The sequence below is a fragment of the Phacochoerus africanus genome, chromosome 15 (genome assembly GCF_016906955.1).
Source record: "Phacochoerus africanus isolate WHEZ1 chromosome 15, ROS_Pafr_v1, whole genome shotgun sequence".
NCBI classification, from domain to species: Eukaryota; Metazoa; Chordata; class Mammalia; order Artiodactyla; family Suidae; genus Phacochoerus; species Phacochoerus africanus.
The window spans coordinates 45720306-45746210 of NC_062558.1; the positions used below are offsets into that span (position 1 = coordinate 45720306).

General features: G+C 35.4%; 1 protein-coding gene across 4 annotated transcripts in view; it reads right to left on the reverse strand.

Moving 5' to 3' along the window:
* Window positions 1-25905, reverse strand: part of TTC28 (tetratricopeptide repeat domain 28) — a 606162-nt gene that overhangs the window by 279891 nt on the left and 300366 nt on the right. For all 4 annotated transcript variants that reach the window (XM_047762349.1, XM_047762348.1, XM_047762351.1 and 1 more), the window contains 3 exons: window positions 17873-18020; window positions 8958-9230; window positions 7925-8055 (listed from right to left, as the gene is read on the reverse strand). In XM_047762349.1, the coding sequence (XP_047618305.1) occupies window positions 7925-8055; window positions 8958-9230; window positions 17873-18020 (552 nt within the window). The remainder of the gene's footprint in view (window positions 1-7924; window positions 8056-8957; window positions 9231-17872; window positions 18021-25905) is intronic.

Sequence of the window (25905 nt, forward strand, 5' to 3'; positions counted from 1 at the left end):
GAATAGCCAAAATAATTTTAAGAAAAACAAAGCTATAAGAATTACATGATAGGATTTCCAGAGTCATTAAAAAGCTATAGTAATTAAGCAATATGCTATTGTCCTAAAAATGGACAAAGAGATCAACAGCACATATCACTTTGTTTATGACAAAAGTAGTACGCAGTAAAATCTTGTGACTATATGGTGTTAAGTCAAATGAATATTCACATGGGGAAGAAAACTGAACTTTGATACCTGCCCCAAACCAAACACAAAAGTAAATTCCAGGTGGCAGTAAACCTAAACACAAAAGGTAAAACAATAAAGCCTCAAAGGAGACTATCTTCATGACTTTAGGATACACAAACATTTTCTTGGAGTTCCTGTTGTGGATCAGCGGTTAGTGAGCCCAACTGGCATCCATGAGAACGTGGGTTCTATCCCTGGCCTTGCTCAGTGGGTTGAGGATCCAGCATTGCCATGAGCTGTGATGTAGGTCACAGAGGCAGCTTAGATCCTGCATTGCTGTGGCTCTGGTGTAGGCTGGTGGCTGCAGCTTCCATTGGACCCCTAGCCTTGGGGACCTCCATATGCTATGGGTGCGGCCCTAAAAAGACAAAAAGACCAAAAAAATAAAGATAAAAAAAAGACATTTTCTTAAACAGGACACAAAAGACACTGATTGTTTTAAAAAGGATTGGTAAAGTGGCTTTTACCAATATTTATATGATATTGGGTAGAAAAGATAGAAATTGAGAAAGAAAGCTTTAGCAAAGCAGAGAAAATTCAAAAAAACTTGAATAAGAAAAACATCGTCAAGAGTTAAAGATGGAGTCTTCTATGCAGAAGGACCACAATTAAGTAAAGATACAGAGGGTAGAGTATAAGGCACGTTTAACAAAGTATGACGAGTAGACTTGCATCAATAGATTATGAGGTATTTGACACATAGAGTAGTTGAAGAAAAGTAATGAGAATAGGTTATGAAGGGGTTTGGACTTTATCCTAAAGGCAACAGAAAGTTGTTAAAGGCTTTTAAGCAGGAAAATTACATGATCAGAACCAAAGTTTAGAAGGATAACCCAGAGAGCTCTGTAGGTGATGGCCTGGATAAAGAAGAAACTAGAATTGGGGCAGAGTTAAAGTGGATTCCACAAATTAGAATATTTACATACTCCAGTGTGACAAGAGGTATGCAAAACTCTTAACAAAATAAACAGCATTTTTTTCTGAGAGTGTCCAGTTTACTTGACTATCTGGAGGAAAACAATTTTACCCTAAAATAAACACCAGTGTTATACAGGCATATGCAACATTCATATGAATCATTTAAACGATGATGACAATGTTAATGCCAATACCAATTCTTTTTCGAATCCTTATTATATTTCAGGCACTGTGCTAAGCAAGCCTTTTATGTGAACTAACTCACTTTAATTCTCATAATAATAAGCAAAGTAGGTACCTTTAAAATAACTTCTATCTAGCTACACACACAGGTTAATCAGATATTAGTGTTTCTACATACCTTTTTCTTTTAAATGTTTATGTTATATTAAGGCTTAACAATCCCTTATATTGCTGATAATAAAACTTGGTACAAGTACATAGCGAAACAGGTAAAAACCTAATAAATCTAAACACATGTATGACCAATCATTTTACAGATATAAGTGCTGATGTTTACCAAAAGATATATATGTTCGTAGTGGCTTTTTCATAACAGGCAAAAATTGTAAACAACTAACATGTCTATCACACTTAGAAGAGTTAGGTAATTTTCAAGGTCACACAGAAATAAATGGCCAAGACAAAGTTCAAGCCTAAGTTTGTCAAATATCTAAGTTCATACTCTGAAATTATCTTCTCATGGCAGTAGCTTCAGGCTATGCTCACAGATCTAGTTAACAAACACACCCTCTCCTTTGCTTGGAGGAGAGTGTCTGTTAAAACATACAGAACGTTCTAGAGTTCCCCAGTGGCTCAGTGGGTTAAGGATCTGGCATTGTCACTGCTGTGACTCTGATCACTACTGTGGCGCATGTTGATTCTGGCCCATGAACTTCCATATGTGGCATGCATGGCCCAATATACATATAGAAAGTTCTGAGAGGAGGCTACCGCAACAGTCAAGACAAAAGATGATATGGCAGAAGGGAGGAGCCAGAAAAGACATTTCTCCTATGGAAAGAAGAGAACCCAGTAATAAATCAAACATGAGAGTGAGGCACTAGGAGATGGTTTGAGCACTAGGACAAACGGTGAATGCAGAAGTAGGCACAGGTCGAGGACTAAGTCAGGCATAATAAATTGAAAATGGATGTCTAGGAAGCATTTGGATAAATAAATATGAAGCTCAGGAGAGAAATTAGACTGATAAAAAAAACCTCAGAGTCATCAGCATATTTGCATAACAGATTCCCTGAATAAAGAACATCTCTAATACAATATAATTTATGCACTCTTTTGACAATTAATATTAGCTCACAGGAAGGTCTCTGTGGCTGTTTGAAATTAATTTTGAGACTGTTAAAGCAGACAGAAGGTTGGTTAGATTGAAAAATCCTGTGGAGAAGGTATCACCTCCCCCATTAATTACCTAAGAGTAATCACATAAAAGAAATACATATTGCTTTTTAAGTAAGTGGATAAAGTGGTTTCAGGCTGCTATCTTGCTATGTGGGAAAATCTTAAAATGTACTGTAGCAAAGACATTAAGAGGTAGAAAGATGCAGCTTGGTTTTCTCACCGAATAGTATTCACAGTGGTTAATTTTTGCTTCAAAAGGCAGCTTCTCGTATTTTATTTCAATATCAAAATAATGCAAAAGGAAAACCAAGATACAATCTGAGGTCACAGATACAATGTCAGAGAAGGCTAATCCTAAAAAAGTACATTCTCTGAACATACTATACTCAAAGAATATAACAGTTTTTGGGTGTGTTCTCAAAGTTCTGACTAGTGCCATAATTAAGAGGAAAAAAAAGGAGGGGTATAAGATAAGAAAAGAAACATACAAAATTATCATTATTTGCAGAAAGTTTGCATTATGAGAAAATCCAAGAGAATCAATAAAGAAATCATGAGCTATAATGAGAGAATTTTCACATGACCAATTACAAAATGCGCAAAATAAACACCTTTTCTAAATGCCATTGATAACCAGCTTTTAGAAAAGACACAATTGCAAAAATATCCCACTTCCAACAAGATATATTAAATATCTAGGAAAAAAATTTCCCCATAAGTATGGATCAGTGAGGAGCATGAAAGAGTAAACGAAAGAACAGATCAGGCTCTTCAATAGAGGATCAACCATTGAAAAGACATCAATTTATCCTTAATTAATATGTAAATTTCACATACTTTCAGTAAAAAATACAGTGGAAGAGGCTCTAAAATTTGACAAAACGATTTTCAAATACATTTGGTGCAGGAGGGAGAGACAAGAATATCCTAAACATTAAAAATAATAATGGTATGGGACTTGTAGCAGATGTAAAATATATTATAGAGCAACAATAATTAAAACTATACATTAGAAAACTAAAAATAGAACTACCATAAAATCCAGCAATCCCACTCTTGGGCATATATCTGAAGAAAACCATAATTCAAAAAAGATACATTCACTCCAATGTTCATTGTAGCACTATTTACAATAGTCAAGACATGGGAGCAACCTAAATGTCCATTGACAGATGAATGGATAAAGAAGATGTGGTATATATATACAGTGGAATACTACTCAGTCATAAAAAGAACAAAAAAATGCCATTTGCAACAATATGATGGAGCTAGAGATTATCATACTATATTAGACAAAGACCATTATATGATATCACTTATATGTGGAATCTAATTTTTAAAAATGATACAAATGAACTTACAAAACAGAAACAAGTTCACAGATTTTGGGGGTTTTTTTGTTTTTTTTTTGTTTTTTTTGTTTTTAGGGCCACACCTACGGCATATGGAAGTTCCCAGGCCAGTGGTCAAATAGGAGCTGCAGCTGCTGGAGTTCACAGATTTTGAAATCAGGTTTATGGTTATTAAAGGAGAAACAATGATGGGGAGGGTAAATTAGGAGTTTGGGATTAACATATACATACTACTATATATAAAATAGATAAACAACCAGGACCTATTGCATAGCACAGGGAACTCTACTCAATATTCTGTAAATAACCTATATGAGAAAACAATCTGAAAAAGAATGGCTATATGTATATGTTGAAATAAATCACTTTGCTATACACTTAACACAATATTGTAAATCAACTATACTCCAGTAACATTAAAAAAAATTATCAACTACCAAAATAAAAAAAGTACTATACATTAGAATACAAATTGCCCAACAGCTCAGTAGAATGATACAGCTATGCTCAGAGTCAGATCAATATAAAATAACAAATATCACAATAGAAAAAAATAGGTTTAAGTATTGAATCTCTTTACAAAAGAAATTTTAAAAATAGTCAACCCTATAGTGATCAAAGAAATGTAAGTTAAAACAATAAGATACCATTTTTTAAAATATCAAATTGACTGTTAGTTTCAATAGTAACACCCAGTGTTAACTAGGGCAAGGAAATGAAAACTTTTATACACTGTTTGGAGAACTTAAAACAAACACAGCCTTTCGGAGAGCAATTTAGCAATGAATATCAGAAGTCTTAATATATTTTTTCCAGACAAGCCCACTTCTAATAGTTCAACCAAAGGAAAAGATTAGAGATATGTTCAAATATTTATCTACCTAGATATTTTTCCAGATTTCCTAATACCAAAACTTTTGAAACAAATTAAATATATAATGGTAAAGAAATAAACTGAATAAATTATGATAAACCAAAAGACATTCAATAAACATTTAATAAAATGAAGAAACGTTTTAAAATAAGTGGAAAATTTAATGAAAAACCAAGTTAAAAAACAGTATTTTAATAGGATTTCAATATTCATATGAATACATATGAACAATTATAATTGCATATATGACCAAATTATACCCAGAATGCTAACAGGATAGTAGGCTTATAGTTGATATTTTTCATGTATTTCTTATGTAATTAGATAAAACTAATAAACATTACCTTAAAAACCCCCCAAGAATCTGTGACTATATATAAGATATATATAGTAGAATTGTGAAAATATCTGGCCTTTGCTAAAGAAATGGATTATGTTATCACTCAGCAAAACATAACTGATATGCTGACCAGGTTTTAGAACCACATATGCCAATATCTATATCTTACCAGGGGCCAGATTGATTTCTATTTGTTTCACAAAGCTTCCTCAAGTTTCTACCAGTCTCTGTCTTCTCTGAAATTATAGAGTCTTAGCAGTGATTAAGAGAACACTGAGCATTTGTTGCTCATGCAGTGTTTTAATATTTATGTTTAAAGAGAACATAAGCCCCTTAAATGGAGTGACCACACAACCACTGCCTAGACCCTGGGCCCCCAGCACAGAGCCAGGTACACATTAGGTGCTTCATGAGCAGATGTCACACTTAACTGAATTAAATCCCATAAGACTAACCAACTCAAATTTTGAACCTAATTAAAGTACATATTATGGCAATATTTCCCTTTAGGCATTTTGTATATACCTTTAAATTCTAAATATTAACTCCAACATTAACAATCCATGGTTGGTTTCAGGGATGTGGGGATAAAGATTTTTCAGTTAACTGGAGGCAGGTAAGAAGAAGTACTCAAACACAACCTTAACAATTAAGAAAAATGACAAGAAAATAACATTAAAATACATAAGAAAATTAATGGTATTCTATAGTTCCAGAAGCAAACACAACAGAAGAGACATACAATGAGAGAAAAGAGAAATTTTATGGGTCAGTCTAGAAATCAGACAAATATGCTTCAGCAACACAGAGCAGGAGTATAGGCTAGACAGCAGAACATTCCAGAATAAGAATTCTCCTTCAGTCAAGCTATAGATAACTGGCAATGAGAGTGGGCCAGAATGAAAGGGGAATAGCCAGAAGAAGGTTGCAAAAATTAATGAGGTTTTGATAATCAGAAACTCTGAGGAGAATATGAATGGTATCTTAAACTTAGCAAAGGAGAGGCCACAGATCCTTAACTATGCCAGCTGGACATCCTCTATCTTCCCTCAGAAGGGAAAAGTAGGTTTAAAAATCAGTCTCAGGGGTTCTCACTTAAGGAGGATATCCCAGTAGGCAAGTTTGTGAACTACTGTAGTTTTGGTTAAGCAGAGGCCAGTGGAAGGGGGTGAGAGAGGTCTGTAGTAGGTGGCAACTCTAAGATGGAGAGGTTGGGGGAGGGAACTGGTACCAGTATTATCTCAAGGTCCCCGCCATCCTTATAATTCAATGATTTCTCAATAATTTATTGTACGGCAAAGACTTATAAAATCTAGATAGCACAGGCTGTGGAAAATTACACTATTCAGAAAAGGGAAGGCAGAAAAATTTTACTTCTTTAAATACATATCCCAACCTCATGCCCCTAATTAAAAGTCCTTCTAGCCTATCTAGTAATTGGGCTAATATACACATTTCAAAGGTTAGGAAAATAGGGTATAAATTCAACTCTTGACATATTTATAATTATCTGTCCCTTCACTTAAATGGCCCTATCTAGATAGCTATGCTGTTCTAGTTCTTAAACCTGGCTCTTAGTGCCATCAGTATACCTGCCTCTAGAAATCTGATCCCTCTTTTCATTCTGTTAACTTCAAGAAATCAGATCATCTATAATTATAGAAGAATTATTATAAGAATTACCTGTAAACTAAGGGTGAATAGGCAAAGAGAAATGCGTTTAAGCAGTTTCTCAACTCTCTTGAGAATAAACTACCAAAAGTCCACGGCCCTTGGTAGTCTTCAAAAGCTTTTTTCTGATTCATGGATAAGAGACTGCAGAATTCCAGCCTTCCCAAGGGAATATTCCAGCACACCACTGAAGTAAAAGCTTTTTTCTTTCCCAATTTCTTCCTAGTGCCTTACTGTGTTCTAGAGACATGAAGATGCCGGGTCATTTAAAGATAATTAATCTCCAGAATGTCCTGTAGTGAAATTCTGAAATGTTAATGTAACTAAAGATATTTCCCAACACAGATTAATTCATAAATTTATTATTGCCTATGCTATTAACCTTCTCTTTCTTATTTATAACATTAGATTATTACTACCATTTAAGGAATTCCAGATACCATGCAAGGTACTTTACATATATTATTTATAATACTATCACAACTGTGTATGGAATAAACAGAATCATCATTTTCTGAATAAGAAATCAGAAGCAGAGAGAAGTAAAGTAATAACTTCCCCAAGATCCCAGAGCCAGGAAGGACTGGAACAGGGATTCAAATCTGGGCCTATCTCATGCCAAACCCTGTCCTCTTTCCACTCTGCAGGCAACATCATGTTGCATCAACTGGATAACAAGTCTCTGAGAACATTACATTTCATTTATTTAGAAGAGACTAGGATTATATTCTTTATCTTTACAATTCAGATCTCTTGATGAAATTTAATATGCTTCTACCACCTGAGTTAAAAATCCACCAAGGAAACAAGGTAAAGTGTTCATAGCAATAATACTCTATCTTAGATAAAGCATAATGTGTGCTTCTTTAATTTAATGACTATATCATGATGATACAGCTTTTGTTAATTTTACATATGTCTACTCCATAGCACATTTTAAGAGAATAAGAACAATGTATCTGAGCAAGCTGTTAGAACCTGAGGTCAGGGACCATGTCTTATTTACCACTACATCCCCAAGGTCTACATGGCCAACACCTCATTTTTTATGAAAGTTAGAAGCAATGACTACAACTTCTGAAAGTAATATTTTAGGATACTTAAAACATTTTGAGCAGCAAAAAAAGACCCCATGTTTCAAAAAAAACTGTTTTAGTCTGCAGGTAAACTTCCTACCTCTCGATCCTTGAGTTTCATGGCAAGCACCAACTGATGCCTGTGGTTAGTGAGAGCCTCCCGGTAATTTCCTTTGGAGAAGAATGCAGAGCCCAGATTCCCATGAGCTCGGCATTCTCCTGTCTGGTCACCTGAATTGGGTTTAAAAAAGAAAAGATAAAATTTCTCTAAGTTACAGCATTGTTTGTAGTATAAAATGGCCATCTTAATTTAAGAGACACAGATTTACTAGAATTTGCTGGCCTTCTCTGAGAAAAGTATTTTCTTCTTCTAAAAGACTCTATATGGGAAGTTATGGTCCTAGAAGTTAAATCTCTGGACAACTGTATTGTTGTTATAATACACAATTGCAGCCAGGGACATAAGTGTCCTGGAAATGAGAGGTCATTCCTTTGGTTCTGAACAGCCATCAGCTTGTTGGTTCAGTCACTTGACTCCAAACCTACCATAATATGTTGCTTCTTTATAAGTATGCTGATGGCAGACTCACCATATCTCTTCTCCTGCTGCAATCCTGCAATCCCTTGAATAATCACTATAATGATTATCACAAACCACATTTTTTTTATAAGCAAGGAAACAGCAGCACGGAGAGGTTAGGAAATTTGGCAAAGGTCATACAGCTGGTAAGTGGCAGAGTCAGGATTCTAAATTCAGCAGTCGGGCTTCATAGTCCACTCTCTTAAACATTACACTGCACTGTCTTTTCCAACAAAATGATGGTGCATTCTAATATAGACAAAAATTATAATTAAGGTGAAAGACTCACCCACAAATACTATCATTTGGGATATTAAATATGTGAGCCTGTATCTCTGAGGTGGCAATGAATGTTAGTCCATATCTTTTAGCTTTTTGGGAGCCTTGGTACCTTGTTAAATGAAAAGCTCTAAAGATCTGAATACTCTAAAACAGAAATGTCCTAGATACACAATCACTTTTCATTGCATATGTCATTCCCATTAATGTCAGGTTAATCAGCTTTCTTCATTTTCTTTCTATAGTGAAGTAAAGGAGAAAAGCATAACTCTACCTAAGGTCTTGGCTACATCCAAGTCCTGCTGCATGTATCCAGTGCTCTTCTCTGTGTTTCCAAGAGACCAATAAGCACTGCTCAGTGCAGAGAAAACGGAACCTCTCAGTTTGAGGCTGCAGGTGCCAATCTTCAGAGCAGCTTCTAAGACAACCACAGAGGCTCCGTGGTGGCCCGCTGTCAGGAGTTCCTGCCCAACCACAGACACGACCACAAAGGGACTCTTGTCCAGTTTCATTTTCTGAAGCTGCTGATAAGTGGGCTCGAGGGAGTCTGAAGGAAAACAAAAGAAAGTAAGAGAATGTAGGGCGATACACAAAATAATCTTTTCTAATATGCTCTAGGAACAAATGTTTATCATACCTTTTTATGGCCTATTTCAGATATAAACTCTCCCACCTTTTGATCTAGCACTACCCTCACTGTTCACGCATTCATTTGATTCATTAACACCAACCCTAGTCTAGAAATTTCCTTCTCTTCACTCCTGCGCACATATGCCACACTTGTCCTCTCTTCTGGTCTTTCTCTGATCCTAACCCACCACTTTCCCTGAATGGTTCTCCCTTCTCTGACCTGTTGCCCTCTCAGAATATTACAGGCACATCACTCAAGTCTCACCTCTACTGTGTACAGGCAGATCTCAGAGATGCTGTGGATCTGGTTCCAGACCACTGCAATAAAGTGAATCTCACAATAAAGCAAATTACAGAAAGTTTTTGGTTTCTGCACATATCAAAGTTATGATTAAACTATACTATAGTCTATTAAGAGTTCAATAGTATTATGTCTAAAACACCTAATTAATTTAAGAATATTTCATTGCTAAAAAATGATAACCATCATTAGAGCCTTCAGAGAGTCATTATCTTTTTGCAATAACAACATAAAAAAAATCCATGATCACAGATAATATGAAGAAATATAATAATAACAAAAAAGTTTGAAATATTGCAAGAATTACTAAAATGTGACACAGAAACATGAAGTGAGCAAATACTGTTGGGAAAATGACTTTAATAGACTTGTTCACTGCAGGATTGCCACATAGCTTCCATTTGCAAACAAATCAAACCAAACCAAACCAAACAAACAAAGCATAATATCTGCAAAGCACATTAAAGGGGTGAAACACAATAAACAAGGTATGCCTGTGCTATCCCCAGGTTTCCTCAGCTAAAGATACATTAATCTTTGTATCTAAATTTCTGCTTCATTTTTTATAGTTAGTATTTATTGCACTTTGTCCCTTGACCATCTTAGACCTGTTCCATGTGTATTGATTTTTAAAATATTTTCTAGCTAAATCTAAAGACTATCATAGGACTGTTTAATACTTCATTATAACTCCACAGCAATTGGCACAATGTAGGCACTAAATTTAAAAACTTGCCATTTCCACATAGGTGAAACTCCCTAAAACATCTGGGATTCAAAAAATGTTTATTAAACTTGAATTTGAATGACTAATTAATTAACTCTGTCTACCTTTTCCCCTAGAAGATATAAAAGTAGCTCTTACAAAAAATTAACCGTCACACTCACTGGCAACCCAGTGTCCACTACTGTTTCTGAGACCAGTATGACCACATAAAAAAGTATTATCAATTTTTATCATGGTGGCAAATGAAACCATAAAGAAACATCTGAGATTACTAAGGTAAGATGGAAGACAAGTTAATGTTTATCTCATTTTATTTTCATGTGGTGTTTGGAAAAGATATAGATTAAGGGTCAGGAAGCTGCAAGGAGATTCTTTTCATTTGAGGCTAGGTTTGAAAGTGGATGACCTCTAAGCTCCTTCTCCCTCTTCGCCTTTTTTTTTTTTTAAGACAATTGCAGAGCTAAAGACTATAACCCTATAATAAAGTAGCACTTATAACACATTTGTTGTTAGTTTTCCTGAAAAATTATTTCACATTAGTTGTTCCGCTGTGCATATGTTAAAAAAAAAAAACTATAAAAAGTGTGGTCTCTTTAAACTGTGAATCTCTCAGCTAACAGTATTGCATTAAAACGTAATTTTTACAATTTATGACTTTAAGCCTCAACTCACCACTAAGGAGCTCTCATCTGAATTAATATCACCAGGGAAACCTTGAAACCTACTGATGCCTAAAGCATTTTTTTCCCTTCAATCAGATCCCTAAATAGAGAACAAAGAACATTTTTACACCTGTCAAGATGCAAGCAGTACATAGTACGAGTAAACATCTGCTAACAATAGGGTTAAATACAGGCACAAGAACCCAGGAATTGCTAGAACAGGAAAAGAACAATGCCATATTGAAATAATTATGAGCAGAATTTTGGTGGTACCTGCTGATGGATTTGGCAGCCAATGATGAACAGATTAGCATCCCACTGGCCAATTAGCAGAAACAAAACAAATTAGAATCTTAGAGCTGAAAAGACCTTGAAAACATCCTTATTTTAGAAATGAAGAATCTGAAAATTCAATTCACATCCTTATTTTAGAAATGAAGAATCTGAAAATTCAATTCACGTAAGGTCAGATGGCTTGGGACAGAACCAAGATGAGAACCCATCGCAAGGCTTTTAAGTCCTCTCTGATACCATACTAGGCAAAATTCTTAGTTTTTCACTCAAGGAATCATTTCTGGCTGATTTTAAGTGGAAAGGAAGTATGGCTATTGGGAAAGGTGGAAAACCAGGCCTCCATACCCACAGTCAAAATCACATCACAAAAGCTTCCTGCTGAAGGCAATATAACAATTGCAACTAAACACAGGACACCACAGTTTGCCATGCTGCCACCACCACTACTAAATGCCACCCTAGGGAAATGGATGTCACTATTGTCCCCTGCCACACCAGAACAAATTCTGTATATCCTTTCTTCTTTGGGCCTTTAGCTCCCAATTCAAAGGTGGGGTCCCAGTTGCAAAGAAGGATGGGAAAGTTAGGATCTGATGTTTTCAGCTTCAATAGTGGAAAGCAAGGAGGGAGAAGTATAAGAGAGAGAATTCCCAAAACACAGGAAGAGCGTTCAGACATTGAAAGTGCAAAACAACTGATGGCCAGCAAATATTCTCATTTCAGTTGGTGGTTATTTTAGCCATAGCAACCATGGCTAAGTTCAAAAAAAGAGCCATCTGATACAGCCTCTAAAACTACATAATGGTAGAAAGAAGAGAGAACACTGCCACAGTTACAGGACCAAGGGAAATACCTGGAAGATTCTCCACCTCCCAAAAAAATCTTCACTAGTACAAATTTTTACTAAATAAAAATGAAATGGAAGGGGCAAACGGTAAAAGATCAAATTTCCACTTGCAGTATATATGTGAGAGATGATAAATATATTAAAAGACAAATTATAATGCAAGCTCCTAAGAGGTTGGAAAGGGAGTAATTACCAAGGGTAATCAAAAGTTTCATTAAAGGAGAAGTTGATTTCTTGAAGAAATTGTAGGACTTTGACAAGTCTAGCACTTTTTTCTGCAAGTGGAGGGTATTTTAGGCAGAAGGTTTGTCCCAATCAAAGGTATCAGGAGAAGATAGGTACATGGAATGAAAAGGAATGATGAACAGGCCAGCTTGAATGGACCAGAGAATATTTATAGGGAAAGAAGCTGATGTGGAATAATGGAGAAAATATTGAGCTAAGGATAAGGAGACCTAGATTTCAAAGCCACATAACATCAGTTTCCTCACTTTGCCAAATGTATCAATTATGATGGTTACATAAATCTATACATGTTATACATATGTATATGTCAATATTAAATAAATACATATGTGTAAATACATATAAATGTATCTGTGTGTGCATCTAGGCATGTGTAAAGATATATACACCAAAAGTCCATTTTAATTTATGCAAATTTTAAAAAGTTTAATGTCAAAGTTCTCTGCTTCAGGCTATAATTATGTCTCATTGGCGTACACTCTATAATCAGAAGGTCTGGTTGATTAGCAGTTGTCTACTCATTTGATAAATAAAAGTGGTAGGGTAAGTTTTTATTCAATGTATTAAAAATACGTACAGGCTGGATTAGATAATCTCCAAGATTCTTCCCAACTCTATTATTCTATGATTCTAATTCCTATTCTAAACTTAGGCTGTTAGCAAAAAGACTAATTTTGTGCTCTTTCTCAGGCGAGGTGGAACAGAGTTTTGGCAGACTATAGATATAAAGTTGTTTTTTATTTATAGGAATTATGCATAATATATAAAATACCCGATGTCAAAACAATGTCATAAGAATGTAAAGGTCCTTTGCAATAATCATCCAACACCAGTTATGTGTTTTCAAAATGTGAAGGCTTTAAGAATTTAAGATAAACAAAGTCACATTTTCTGACACTTGAAAAGCTTATAGGAAGGTAGAAGAGGCTAAAAATAAACAAACAGGCAAAACAGGCATTTTCTTGCTGCAGAGTAGGTTACAGATCCAGCATTGTCATTGCAGCAGCTTGGGTCACTGCTATAGCATGGATTTATCCCTGGCCTGGGAACTTCCATATGCTGTGGGCATGGCAAAAAAAAAATTTTTTTAAACTCACCTAAAAAAATAAAATGAAAATAAATAATCACACTCAGCTAAAAGATATATTTATCTCATCACTTCTAAGATGCATGTTTACTCACATGCTAACATCTCTGAATTTGAGATTTAATATCCTTAAATTCATAATGGTTGGTTATTTCTGTGTATAATGGAGTTAAAAGAGCTCATTCAGTTTATGTAAAATTAAAACAAGTGATAAGAAATAACTAGGTCATTACTTAATTATCAGCATTTTCTTTTTTCTTAGAAATATATAAAATAATGATATAACTTTCAATCCAGATTTCTCAGCATTGGTAGGATGTGCTCCAAAACCTCAGAGGAGAAAAGTGCTAACTACTCTGGTAGGTCATTGAATGCTTTCTGGAATTAATGACATCTGAACAGAAATTGGAGATATAAGAAAGCAATGTTATCCAGGAACTGAAGATAACTTTTAGCCGGGAGTATCTTGGTGAAATGCACAAGTAAAATTGGTCAATTTTGTTATGTCAATTTTACCACAATTGAAAAAAAAAAGGAAATAAAAACTAACATGTTTAGTTCCTTGTTTAAGCCATTTCACATTTTTCTGGATTTGCATGTGTATTTATTTATAACCTACTTCATTCCAAAAGTATTCAAAGGCCTTCTGTAGAAATAAGATGGAAAACATAAAAGTGAGAGTGAGTAGAAAGTAAAGTAAACTCAGAAACTAATCCTAGACACATTTCGTAAAAGTGGCCAGGACACTGAGCTCTAATGCTGCACAAAGGACAAAGGAAAAGAATAAAGAGTCACTTAAAAGATTCACAGATCTTTTACATAAAAACACAGCAACACTCAGGAGAAATGCAGTTTTTCCAGGCACCAAGTGCTCAGCAAAAGGACCGTGTGTGCTGTATAGTGCTTATCCCACATTCACAACTTAATGTAAGAGCAAGCTTACCATTGCTGCTCCTTCTCTCCGCAGTGAGAAACAGGGCATGGCACTGCAGTGGGGAAGGTGTCCTAAAGGGGTCTGCCTTTACATGCCAAGGCTTGGTTCCCAAAACAACATTAAGAGGTACATGTTATCACATCCCATTTATAGGTAAGGACTGAAGAGTATAGAGAGGAAGCAACGTTGCTCAGTCAATAGGATAGCCAAATGGCAGTGCTGGAATTCAGAGTCCAATCTTTAGGGGGAAAGTCAATTTTTTAAACATAACATTTCAGAGACAGACCATCTGTGAAAAGCAACTGCCACTTAAGAGAATCAGAGAAAAAGAGTTACCAAGGGTGGACAATCAAGTAAACAAAACATGAGCCCCAACTTGTTCCCAGGCTAGTAGTCAAATCAGAGCTACAGCTGCCGGCCTATGCCACAGCCACAGCCACACAGGATCTGAACCTTGTCCAAGACCTACACTACAGCTCAAGGCAATGCCAGATCTTTAACCCCCTGAGTGAGGCTGGGAATTGAACCTGCATCCTCCTGGATACTAGTCAGATTTGTTCCCACTGAGCCACAACAGGAACTCCCCATTCAAGCATTTTCCACTAGCACTTCATAAAAGCAGCTTCCTGGAGCCTCGGGAGCTGATAGAAACAGCTACCATACAACAGGTGATAGCCCATAAAGGTAATAGTCTTTAGACTACTGAATTAACAAGAGGAGAGAAAATATACACAAGAGAACCCTCAGCAAGCGGCAGCCCTGGCGTCTTTAGAGGAACAAATAAAGGTAAACTCAATCCCACTTTGTAATTATATTATTAAATCTGCGGTTGGCAGTAGTACTATGCTGCACCACCCAAATTTGCGTAAATATTTATAAGATACAATGAACTGAAATTGCTGAAAGACTATCTAAAAAGGAGAAATGGAAAATGGTAAAAGGATAATTTCAGGAGTCAAGGAGTCATGAAAAAGAGTCTCATTTTATATTAATACTTATTTGTATATTTTCATACATGATTTAGGGGAAATACATTACATACAGTAATATAAATATAGCCACAGGAGAAAGAGATTAACTGATATCTGGTTAGTGAGCATGAAAAACCACAAAAATAAAGTAAAACAGACTTAATTCAGTTAGCAATATAGGCAACAATATTAAAAAATCAGGTAAGTCTCAATACGGATAAATGTAACACATCTATTTGGGGAAAAGGGTATATTAACATAGATTAACCCTACCTTTAAAATAAAAAATCTTGAAACTTCTCAAAAAGGCCAAAGTACAAGAATGCCGTGCACATCATGGGAGCTTTTTTTGCTTACAGAAGCACCCAGACTAGGGAGTTTCTTTGTTGCATTTAAGAATTACAAAACGAAAACAACTGGAAGTTCCATTGTGGTGCAGTGGGCTAAGGTAAGGATCCGGCATTGTCTCTGCAGCAACTCAGGTCACTGCTCTGGCTTGGATTCAATTCCTGGCCTGGGAACTTCCACATGCCGTGGGCACAGCTAAAACAAAACAAAACAAAATGAAAAACCAACTTACACAATAGATCAGACCTATATGTACAGTGACCCAGACTGCATAGCTATGCTACAATGGCAGAAACTGAAAATACTGTAGGAGGCTAAAATAAACAATGGGTAAAAAAAAAAGGGCAGCAAATGATGACAGATTTTGTGAATTACAACCATATGACAAAAAGAGAGGTCATTAAGATGTGAAATGATGCACAGAACAACACTGTGCAAAGCAAATCTCTCTCTATAAAATGTTGATTAAGAAAAGCCCACCTGGAATAGGTACAGCAGTAAAGGCAATGCCAAAAACAAGTTATATTGCTCTAAGGAAGAAGAAAATATTGAAGCATTCCAGGCACCTGTAAGATGCAGCTTGCTCTAGGGTCGCCTTTAGGTCACTCAAGTAGAAGATGAGAAAGAACATGGCACAGAAAACCCGAAGGGTGACAGCAGCACGAGCTATTTCTTAGAGTGCAGAGATGATTTCCTTACATTTATCTAAACAAATCGCTCAAAGGCAAAATGGTAAGTATGATTCTGCTGCTCTCAACACATTCACCCCAATATTCTAAGGCAGCAGCAAAAATACCTCAGAATAAAGAAGGGATTTCTTCCTGAACTAAATAAAAAAATGTTTCATGTAAATTACTTACAGAATGGGATAGGGAAAGAATAAAAAATACTAAAAAAATGGAAAGGAGAGATGGATTGATTTTATTTGTTGTCCACTCCCCACTCCACTCCACCCCTGCCAAGTCCTAGAGCTCCAAAGTGCATCTGCTCTAAGTCAGAGTTTATTACCAGCGGGTCCCCAGTGGGAGAACCCATTAGGTTCCCGCAGCAAAGACTCAGCTTTGTGTGGGGTTATAAAATCGCATGAAGGAGGTTTCCTTACCAGTTTTTTTTTCTAAAACATGAAATCTTTGACTTTCAGGAAAAGTATTCTTTTATCACTACGAATTGCTCAGAGACTATGTGAGTACCATTTAGTTCATCAAACTTTTACTTAGCACACATTTTGAGCCAAGTACCATAGTAGCCAGTGTATTAAAAATACCTAATGCTACAAATATTTTCGAAACTAAATAAATTGCCTAATGATACTGCCATCAAAATTTTCAGGTTCATTCAAAAAACATACCATTTCAGAGACAAAAGTTCTGCTTGACATAATCTAATTAATATGGAACATTAATAGCTGTTTACTATTTGCCATCCACCTGCCTTATTGTCTCTATTACTCTGCAAAGGTAACAACTGATCTACACTTTCAGTTCAATCTTCCCAAGAACTCCTTCCTCAAAAATCAATGTTCCTCAAAAGGTAGCCAATCTGATTTGGGCCTTAAAACCCCTCCAACCTCCACAGTACTATCTGTGGTTTCCCCAGAATACCAATAGGTATAAAATAGAGGTAGTAACAGGAGAAAACCATGTATCTGTCTCTCTCTCTCCTTTTAATTCAATGTAATCTTTTAATGCTCCTCTGAAAAACTTAGACACAGTCTACAGTTAGATCCATATTTTCTATTATGAAATATTAGAATTTCTAATATCTTCTCTTATTTGATTATTTCTAGATGGTGCACTGGTCCAACTGAGCAGATAAGTTTACTACTAGAGGCACAGAATCAGAATTACGAAAAACATAAGGATTCTAAACCTAAAGTTGATTCGTTTACCCAGTAATACAGTTTGTTAAAGTTCAAAAATATAATCTAGGTCTACAGACTTGTAGGCTAGTGGCCTTACCACCACCCTACTGTGTCTCATTAACGTCAGCTCTTGACAGTGATTCTCGGTCTTCCTTTGTCTGAAATATCCAATCTTAGCTAATTTGGTAACCTATCAATTCTCAATGCCTGAGTCTAAAGTCTCAAAGGCTAGAAATGTTCTACTTTAAATTAGTATTGGACCAAATACCTTTCATATTTACCTCTCATGGGAGATTTCATGGCAGCTTCTACCATCCCCACCAGAAGCTGGAGACTCTTGGGGTCCTGTGCCAGCCCAGACGCAAAGGCTGCCAGGGCATCGGCATGACGTCCGAGGTACTGGAGGGCAACACCCTGTCGGAAGTATGCCTGGAAATAAAAGATAATGCATGTTTTACTTAATACACCATTTTCCAACAAGGCTGATTAGGATGATCATTAGAACAAAAGGTCAGCAGAACTAAGACTGAGGTGATCTTGGTTCAAAAACCTAGGAAAGGAGTTCAGCAAGGAGTGGCCCAAGAAATAGCAAAAAGACAAAAAAAAAAAAAAACCTAGGAAAGAGATTGTAATCACATCTGATTTCTTTGAACATCATAAAATGTAAGTATACTTCTTTCAGGCAAATTATATTTAAAACTTTCATTCTTTTCATTTCGAAAATACATTAGTGTTTTGTTTGGTTGGTTGGTTTTTTTGCCTTTTTAGGGTCGTACCCGTGGCATATGGAGGTTCCCAGGCTAGGGGTTGAATTGGAGCTGTAGCTGCAGGCCTACACCACAGCCACAGCAACACCAGATCCAAGCCGTGCCTTCGTCCTATACCATAGCTCACAGCAACGCCAGATCCTTAACTCACTGAGCAAGGCCAGGGATCAAACCTGCATCCCCATGGATACTAGTCAGATTCATTTTCCTCTGAGCTATGACAGGAATTCCTAGTCATAAATTTTAAAATTTTTATCTAAAATATGCGTGCCTTGCTTAGAAACAAAATAAGATTGCTGTCCTTGGTATTATTTAGTTCGATTAGTTTAAAAACTAGTTCCATCAACGTGAATATAAGAAAACATCCCTCCTTCCAGGTACTATACACAGAGTCAGAAAATTAATAAAGTATTTAAACTTCAGAATGATCTTAAGAAGATATAGTTTGTTTTCAAACAAATAAATGATTAAAGTGTTACTAATATATAACCAGCAAAAGACCTTGTACCTGATTAAATAACACATAAAAATGGCATCATTAATACATTCACTGCTTATATGACAATATCTGCTTCTAAAATACTTGGCCTCCTATTTAACTTAAATACTCTTATAATACTCTATGTTGATAGCACAGATATAACTCTTTTAGTCCAATATATTTTGCAATTGTAACAAACTGTATTCATGGGATCTAAAGGAAGTGTCAAACAACTTCTAAAACTACTACTCATTAAATAGTACCTAATTTTATAATTTTATATTACATGCACACACACACAAAGAGAGAGCCCCCTCATGTTTACAAAACATACTTACTTATGTCATTTCATTTTTATAACTATGCTTTGAGTCAATTTAAGATAGGCAATACTATTCAGTATTTCTATTAAAAAACAATCTGTAAACAGAATGAATACTCAAATTATTATGGGCTATTCAGACTTCTATTAGCTTAAAGTACTAGCAGCTGCTAAAACTTAGACTCCAGTAAGACAATAACCTGTAAATGCACACTTATTGCTAATTCATAAGATTATTTCATTTCACTGGACTTAGCCACTTTTTAATCTTTAATGTGTTTATACACATTTTTCACTATCCTCTTCATTTCACATTTTAGGTGATTTCTATAATCCAAGAGGCAATATGTACCACATTCCAACTAAAAATAACTATAGTTTGCATAATTCTAGAAATAGTAAAGCTAAACTAAAAAATTGAATTGTATGTACATACATATGTGTGTATGCCAAATACCTGTAAACTGTACTTATCATTTATGGATAGAGATAAAACATGATTTCAGGTATATATTTTAAGAAACATAAAAATCTATTGTGGTAATCATCTCAAAATATACCAAAGTCAAATCATTCTGCTGTATACCTTAAACTAATGAAGTGCTGAATGTCAATTGTATTGCAATGAAACTGGGAAAAAAATGTTTAATTTGTCTCAATGGATTTTGATTATTTCTTGCATATTTAAAGAAAAACATTATCATTCATTATTTCACTGAAAAAAAATACTGATTTTCCTGTCTGCCAAATGAAATCCCTCAAAAATATGATGTATCTACTCCTTAGCAGGTGAGCAAAGTTTAGTGTTAAAGGCAAGTTATGGTGTCCAATACACACAGAAGTTAAAGAAGTATTTTGTTGTCTTAGGACAGTCAGAAATTAGATGAGAAAAGGTATGACTAGATCATGGTGCCCACAATCTCAGGTTCCTTTCTTCAGATTTTGATGAGAGATATAGGTGAGAAGGCTCAACGTTCTCCCTTGATCCTCCCTTATTTCCTTGCAGAATCTCCAAACCAACTTTGTAAGATTTTCTTTGTTTAAAAGCTTAGAGTCGTACCCCTGTCAAGATAGCATAACGAGTCGAGCTCTGACAACCCTCTGCACCTAATTCACAGCGGTACTCTCCCAACTTATTCTCAAGCAAAATTATTTGCATGTATGAGTAGCTGTTGAATTAAAATTAGGTATCCTTCTGTGAGAGATATGCCATTATGGAGGTAAAGTTGATGATCAGTAAACATGTGCAACAGTAAACTATTCACCCTGGAGGTAATGAAGGACCTTTAAGTCTTTTCTTTCAACATTCTATTCCTAGTTCACAATTCTAAAACATCACTGAACCCAACAAAAATCTAAACTTCCTACCCTCCTGCAGTTCAAATGAGTAATGAGGTTAAAAAAAACTCCCATGCTCATAGGTACATATGTATATTTATAACATAAAATATAGGGCAAATGTATATAATACGAAATGATATATAAAATTAAGAGTGTTAACGTATATGTCTAATACATAATCACTTTAAAGTATTCACAAATATTCTGCCTTTGATTTGATCTTTATTTTCAAGTGTCATACTTTAATGTTCCTTCCTGTCTTCCACTGTTTGAATTCAACTTTTTTTACATCTTCTGAAGAATAAATATCTCTAACTATAACATGGTAGTTTAACTGCTAGCAATCATACCACCTGCTACCACATCATCACCATCTTTGTCAACAATGTTTGTAAATTATGTAACTATTTTACTGACTTTTCCCTTATTATTTTATTTTAAAATGAGTAGAGGAGTTCCCGTCGTGGCACAGTGGAAACGAATATGTCTAGGATCCATGAGGATGCAGATTCGATCCCTGGCCTTGCTCAGAGGGTTAAGGATTCCGGCGTTGCCATGAGCTGTGGGGTAGGTCACAGACGTGACTTGGATCCTGCATTGCTTGGCTGTGGTGTAGGCTAGCAGGTATAGCTCCAATTAGACCCCTAGCCTGGGAACCTCCATATGCTGCAGTGTGGCCCTAAAAAGCAAAAAATAAAAATATAATAAGTAGAAACTGAGGAAACGGAAATGCTGATTCTACTTTTTTAAAAGCAGCAGATTAATCTATAATTTAACACAAATGGGTAAAAAGCAAAAATGATTACAAAGTGACAAAATCAGGAAAGCTTTAATATCACTGGGTGTGCATAGAACAATTAATTATGCTCAGTTTTGATGGAAAGTGATAAAATTAGAGAATATAAATAAAAAATGATTCTTAAAATGAAAGGTACAATTTGAGATTTTATTTTTCAGTTCTCTAGTAATTAACACTTCACACTTACTGAACATGTCCATCTCTTGTTTAATATTTTTATACTGCTATTTCACATATTTGACTTTCATATACTTTTTCAGAAATCCATTACATGGTAAAATAAAAGACTGCTTCTATTATTTAAAACCTACCCATCATACAAGCACAATGTAGGTATATACATATTATCTACTATAAAATTTATTATATATTATAAGTTACACATCATGTCACATTTTGATGAAAGCATAGGACCCATGTCCTCAATAAATTTCCATCATCTTGCACCAAATAGGCATCTGTATGGATACATAAGTACAAATTATTTTTGTAATATATTTTATGTATCTTTATTAGAACAAGGGAGAAACTAACAGAACTTTCTACAATAATGGAACTGTTCTCCATACTGTCTAATTACAGTAACTTCTTGCCAGTCATTTGTGGCTATTGAGCACTTAAAATATGGCTAGTGTGACTAAGAAACTAAATTTTAAATTTCATTTCATTTTAATTACTTTAAATAGCCACACTGGCTAGTAGCTACTATATTGGACAATGCAGTTCTAGAGTTTAGTCTTCCTTTAACAACAAATCTCCAAACACAAAGTGAAAGAGTATATACTAGGCAAGTAAAAGAACTACTACAAAAGCTTTGAACTGAAGCTATCTGACTTACTCCCAGGGTAGCTGTTGTAGAAGAGAAAGGACTCATAAGGTTGACATTAGAATCCTACTCCAGTTGCTTTTTAGCTGTGTGCCTTTAATCAAGGCACTTAACATCACCAAATTTCATGTTTCATTTCCACTTACAGAGAGGATGATAATGATGACCTCAAAGGGTTATAACAATGATTGCTAATTGGTATTGAATATGAAATGTGAAACAAAGAGTGGATACTTTTTAGAAAATTGAATAGAAGTAATTTTCTCACTATTAACTCTCAATTTGGCATTTGCTATTTAATCTGGTGGCTCATCTGCTTTGCCAGCTTGCAGAATAGAAATCACTTTTCATAAAGTAGGTGAGGGACTGACAAAAACTAGGCAAAAAACAAAAATTAATGATCATAATGATCCCCTTGAGTCATTAAGGAAACAGTTAACTACAGTTTGGCATTTTCCACTTCAAAAGCTTGTAAAGTAGGTAACACATTTAAGGAAATTCCTAAATCAAAACTACTTTTAAAAATCTTTATACTTTTGGTATTTGATTGGGTAGGCTTCAGTTCTCCAATAAACTTGTTATTTGGGAGAAACACCATATACAGGTTAAATAAGTCCTTTGGCTTAGGTAGAAAAGAAGAAATAGGTGGCAGAAAATAGATAACCAAAAATCTATCCGTAGAAACATAAAAAAGTCCTTCCTCTTAGAGGCTTTATCCTGATACACTGAGTATTAGAATGACTACAAGATGTTCTGAGGCCTAAACCTGACACCTATTTTACATTTAACAAGAGCCCAGTCTTACCATATCAGTCCTGCACTATAAATTGTAAAGTTTATTTTTTTACTTTTTTTTCCCATTTTTGGCTGCCCCGTGGCATAAGGAGTTCCCGGGCCAGGGTTCAGATCCAAGTCACAGTTGCAACTTAAGTCACAGCTTTCAGCAACACCAGATCTTTAACCCACTGTGCCAGGCCAGGGGTCAAACCTATGTCCCAGCACTTCAAGACACTGCTGATCCTTTTCCACCTCAGCAGGAACTCCTTTTATTACATTTTTTTCTTTTCTCTTTTTTGGCCATACCTGCGGCATGTAGAAGTTCCTGGGCTAGGAATCGAACCCATGCCACAACAGCAACCCAAGCAACTGTAGTGACAATACCAGGTCCTTAACCCACTGCATGGTAAGAGAACTCCTAAATTAAAAGTTTTAGTGCAAATATGTAGATGTTTTATTTTCCAAAACCTTTTCTAGCTATAATTTGTTGAACCGCTACTCCGTGCCCCACACTGGGCCAGTTGTTTTCCATAGTTTTTCACTAATACTCACAATATTCTGCAAGAAGATCTTATTATGACTACTGCACAAAAAATGTGGTTATGAAACTTGCCCCAGATCACAAAGCTACAAAAATGAGACAAATCTGCTACCAAAAACTCTTTCCACTATTCCACATTACCTCTTTGATAAAAGAATTAATTTTGTGAAATTAACCTCTAAATCAAGCCTTTTGTTTGGGAATTCTTATACTTGCAAAATTCAACCTATGGAGGCAGAAATAAAGGAAAATCAGAAATGACACATAAAATTTATGAACATGAATATTTAATCTCTATTCCATTAGCAACCGTTGATTGTAGAACAATTTTTAATGAATTGGATGGAGGGAAAATTCATTTCATTAACCTTTCATATAAATGTATTATTATTGAACCAAACAGGCCACTGTACTTGCAACTCAGTTCGATGTTAATTAGATTACAGGCATGAGGCTTTAAATCAAAGAGAAACAAAAGGAGCCATCAGCAATCTTCTCGACCAATGCTTGTTTGGTTGCTGGCTAAAATGGATTTTTACCTGCAATACAATTTGCCATGCTTCTTTTATTTTCTGACATTTTAAAGTGGATTTTCCTTTGCTTCTATTTGCTGACTCTTTATACTAAAAATTAAAATTAAAAAAACCTTGAGAATCAGCAAAGAACACATTCTTCAAGTAGCAATGTGTTTTACCTGCTCAACTGGGAGTAATCATTCCTATCTCTCCTGAAAACTTTTTACTAGTGTCTTATTGTACACTGAAAGCACATGCAAAAGATGAGGATATTTTACAGAAAAAGATTTTATTTCATAGTGAATCACCCAGAGTGCATTGAATGATCACAGTTATCAAATGAAACCAAGGTTCTTTTCTGTCCCCAAATCTCTGATGCTCTGATGTAATAAACACATTGATACTTGGGAAAAAAAAAAAAAAAAAAGATGAGGTTATTTTAGAAAACATTTAGTTTGCAACTCAGAGCCAAAGGCCCAAACTGCCTAATCATAATTTTCTAACCAAATCTGCCACTAGGAATTGTTCTTCTCTCCAATGTGGCTTTTAGTACATTCAATATCAATTTCTAAAAGAAATCTGCTCTCAATCATAATTGTCTCATATCCTATCAGCTATCTCTTTCCCTAAAATTAATTTTAAACTAATTACATCAAAAGGTGTTAAACAAGTTTATGGGGAAAATCGTATTTTGAAAATAAACTAGAAATTTGATAAGCAGTTAAAAATGAAATGACAACCAGGAGTTAAATAACTAAGTAGGTGTCATTTTCTAGACTAGAGGAATTCCCAATGTAAAAGTTATATCAGATTATAAAATGTATGTACCATCAACTGGAGTTTCTCTTTTAAACTTTAAAAATAAACAATGAAAGAAGTTTGGGAGTTCCAATCGTGGCACAACGGAAACAAATCCAACTAGGAATCATGGGGTTGTGGGTTCGATCCCTGGCCTTGCTCAGTGGGTTAAGGATCTGGCGTTGCCATGAGCTGTGGTGTAGATCGCAGACTTGGCTTGGATCTGGTGTTGCTATGGCTCTGGTGTAGGCCAGCAGCTACAGCTCCAATTGAACCCCTAGCCTGGGAACCTCCATATGCCACAGGTGTAGCCCTAAAAAGAAAAAAAAAAAAAGAAGAAGTTTGAAGTCCCTTAGAGTAGTGATTCTGAACTGCCCATATCTTGTGCCTTCATTCTATGGCTGTGGCACAAGAGGAGTGTAAAGTCATGCCAGGAAGAAAACCAAAGAATCTCCTGCACATTCTCCAGGAAATCATCTGGCATCAGCCTAAGTTCTGTGCCCCCAACCTATCAATCCTTCCCCAACCCTAGAACACAGACCATGTGTGCCCTCATACACACATACTGGTCCTGGGGAAAGTGGTAAAACCAGAAGCAAAATGAAAAAAAAAAAAAAAGGGAGGCAGAGAGAATTAGGAAAAACACTAAAGTAAACAATGTGGGAATTAAAGGTTTCACTAACTATAGAAAAAAACACTTAGTATCTCATTTACTATAATGTAGCTATACCAAAACCATGCCCTATTAATAGGAATCCACTCTCTTCGGAAAGCAGTCTATCAGAAATTATTGCCATAAGTGCATATTGGGATACAGGAGTTCTACAAAAGGTTTCCTTGAGCAGATGAAATTCCACCTTTAATGGCTCACCCCCTGATCTTTCTGATCTGATAGCTAATAGTTGATAACTCTTGCTTTTCCCATCAAATTATAATTCAAATGAAAGTCCATAGCATTATACCATGGCAAAGATCAAAACCATACAATAACAAATTTTTTTATTTCCTGAAATGTCAAATGTTCTACCACTGAGCTATACCCCTCCCCTAATGTCAAATATACATAAAGGTTCTGGGAAATAATTTTTTTTAATTAATAAACTTTTGATTGCTAGCTTGCAGAAATAGTTTCCAGAAATAATATGTA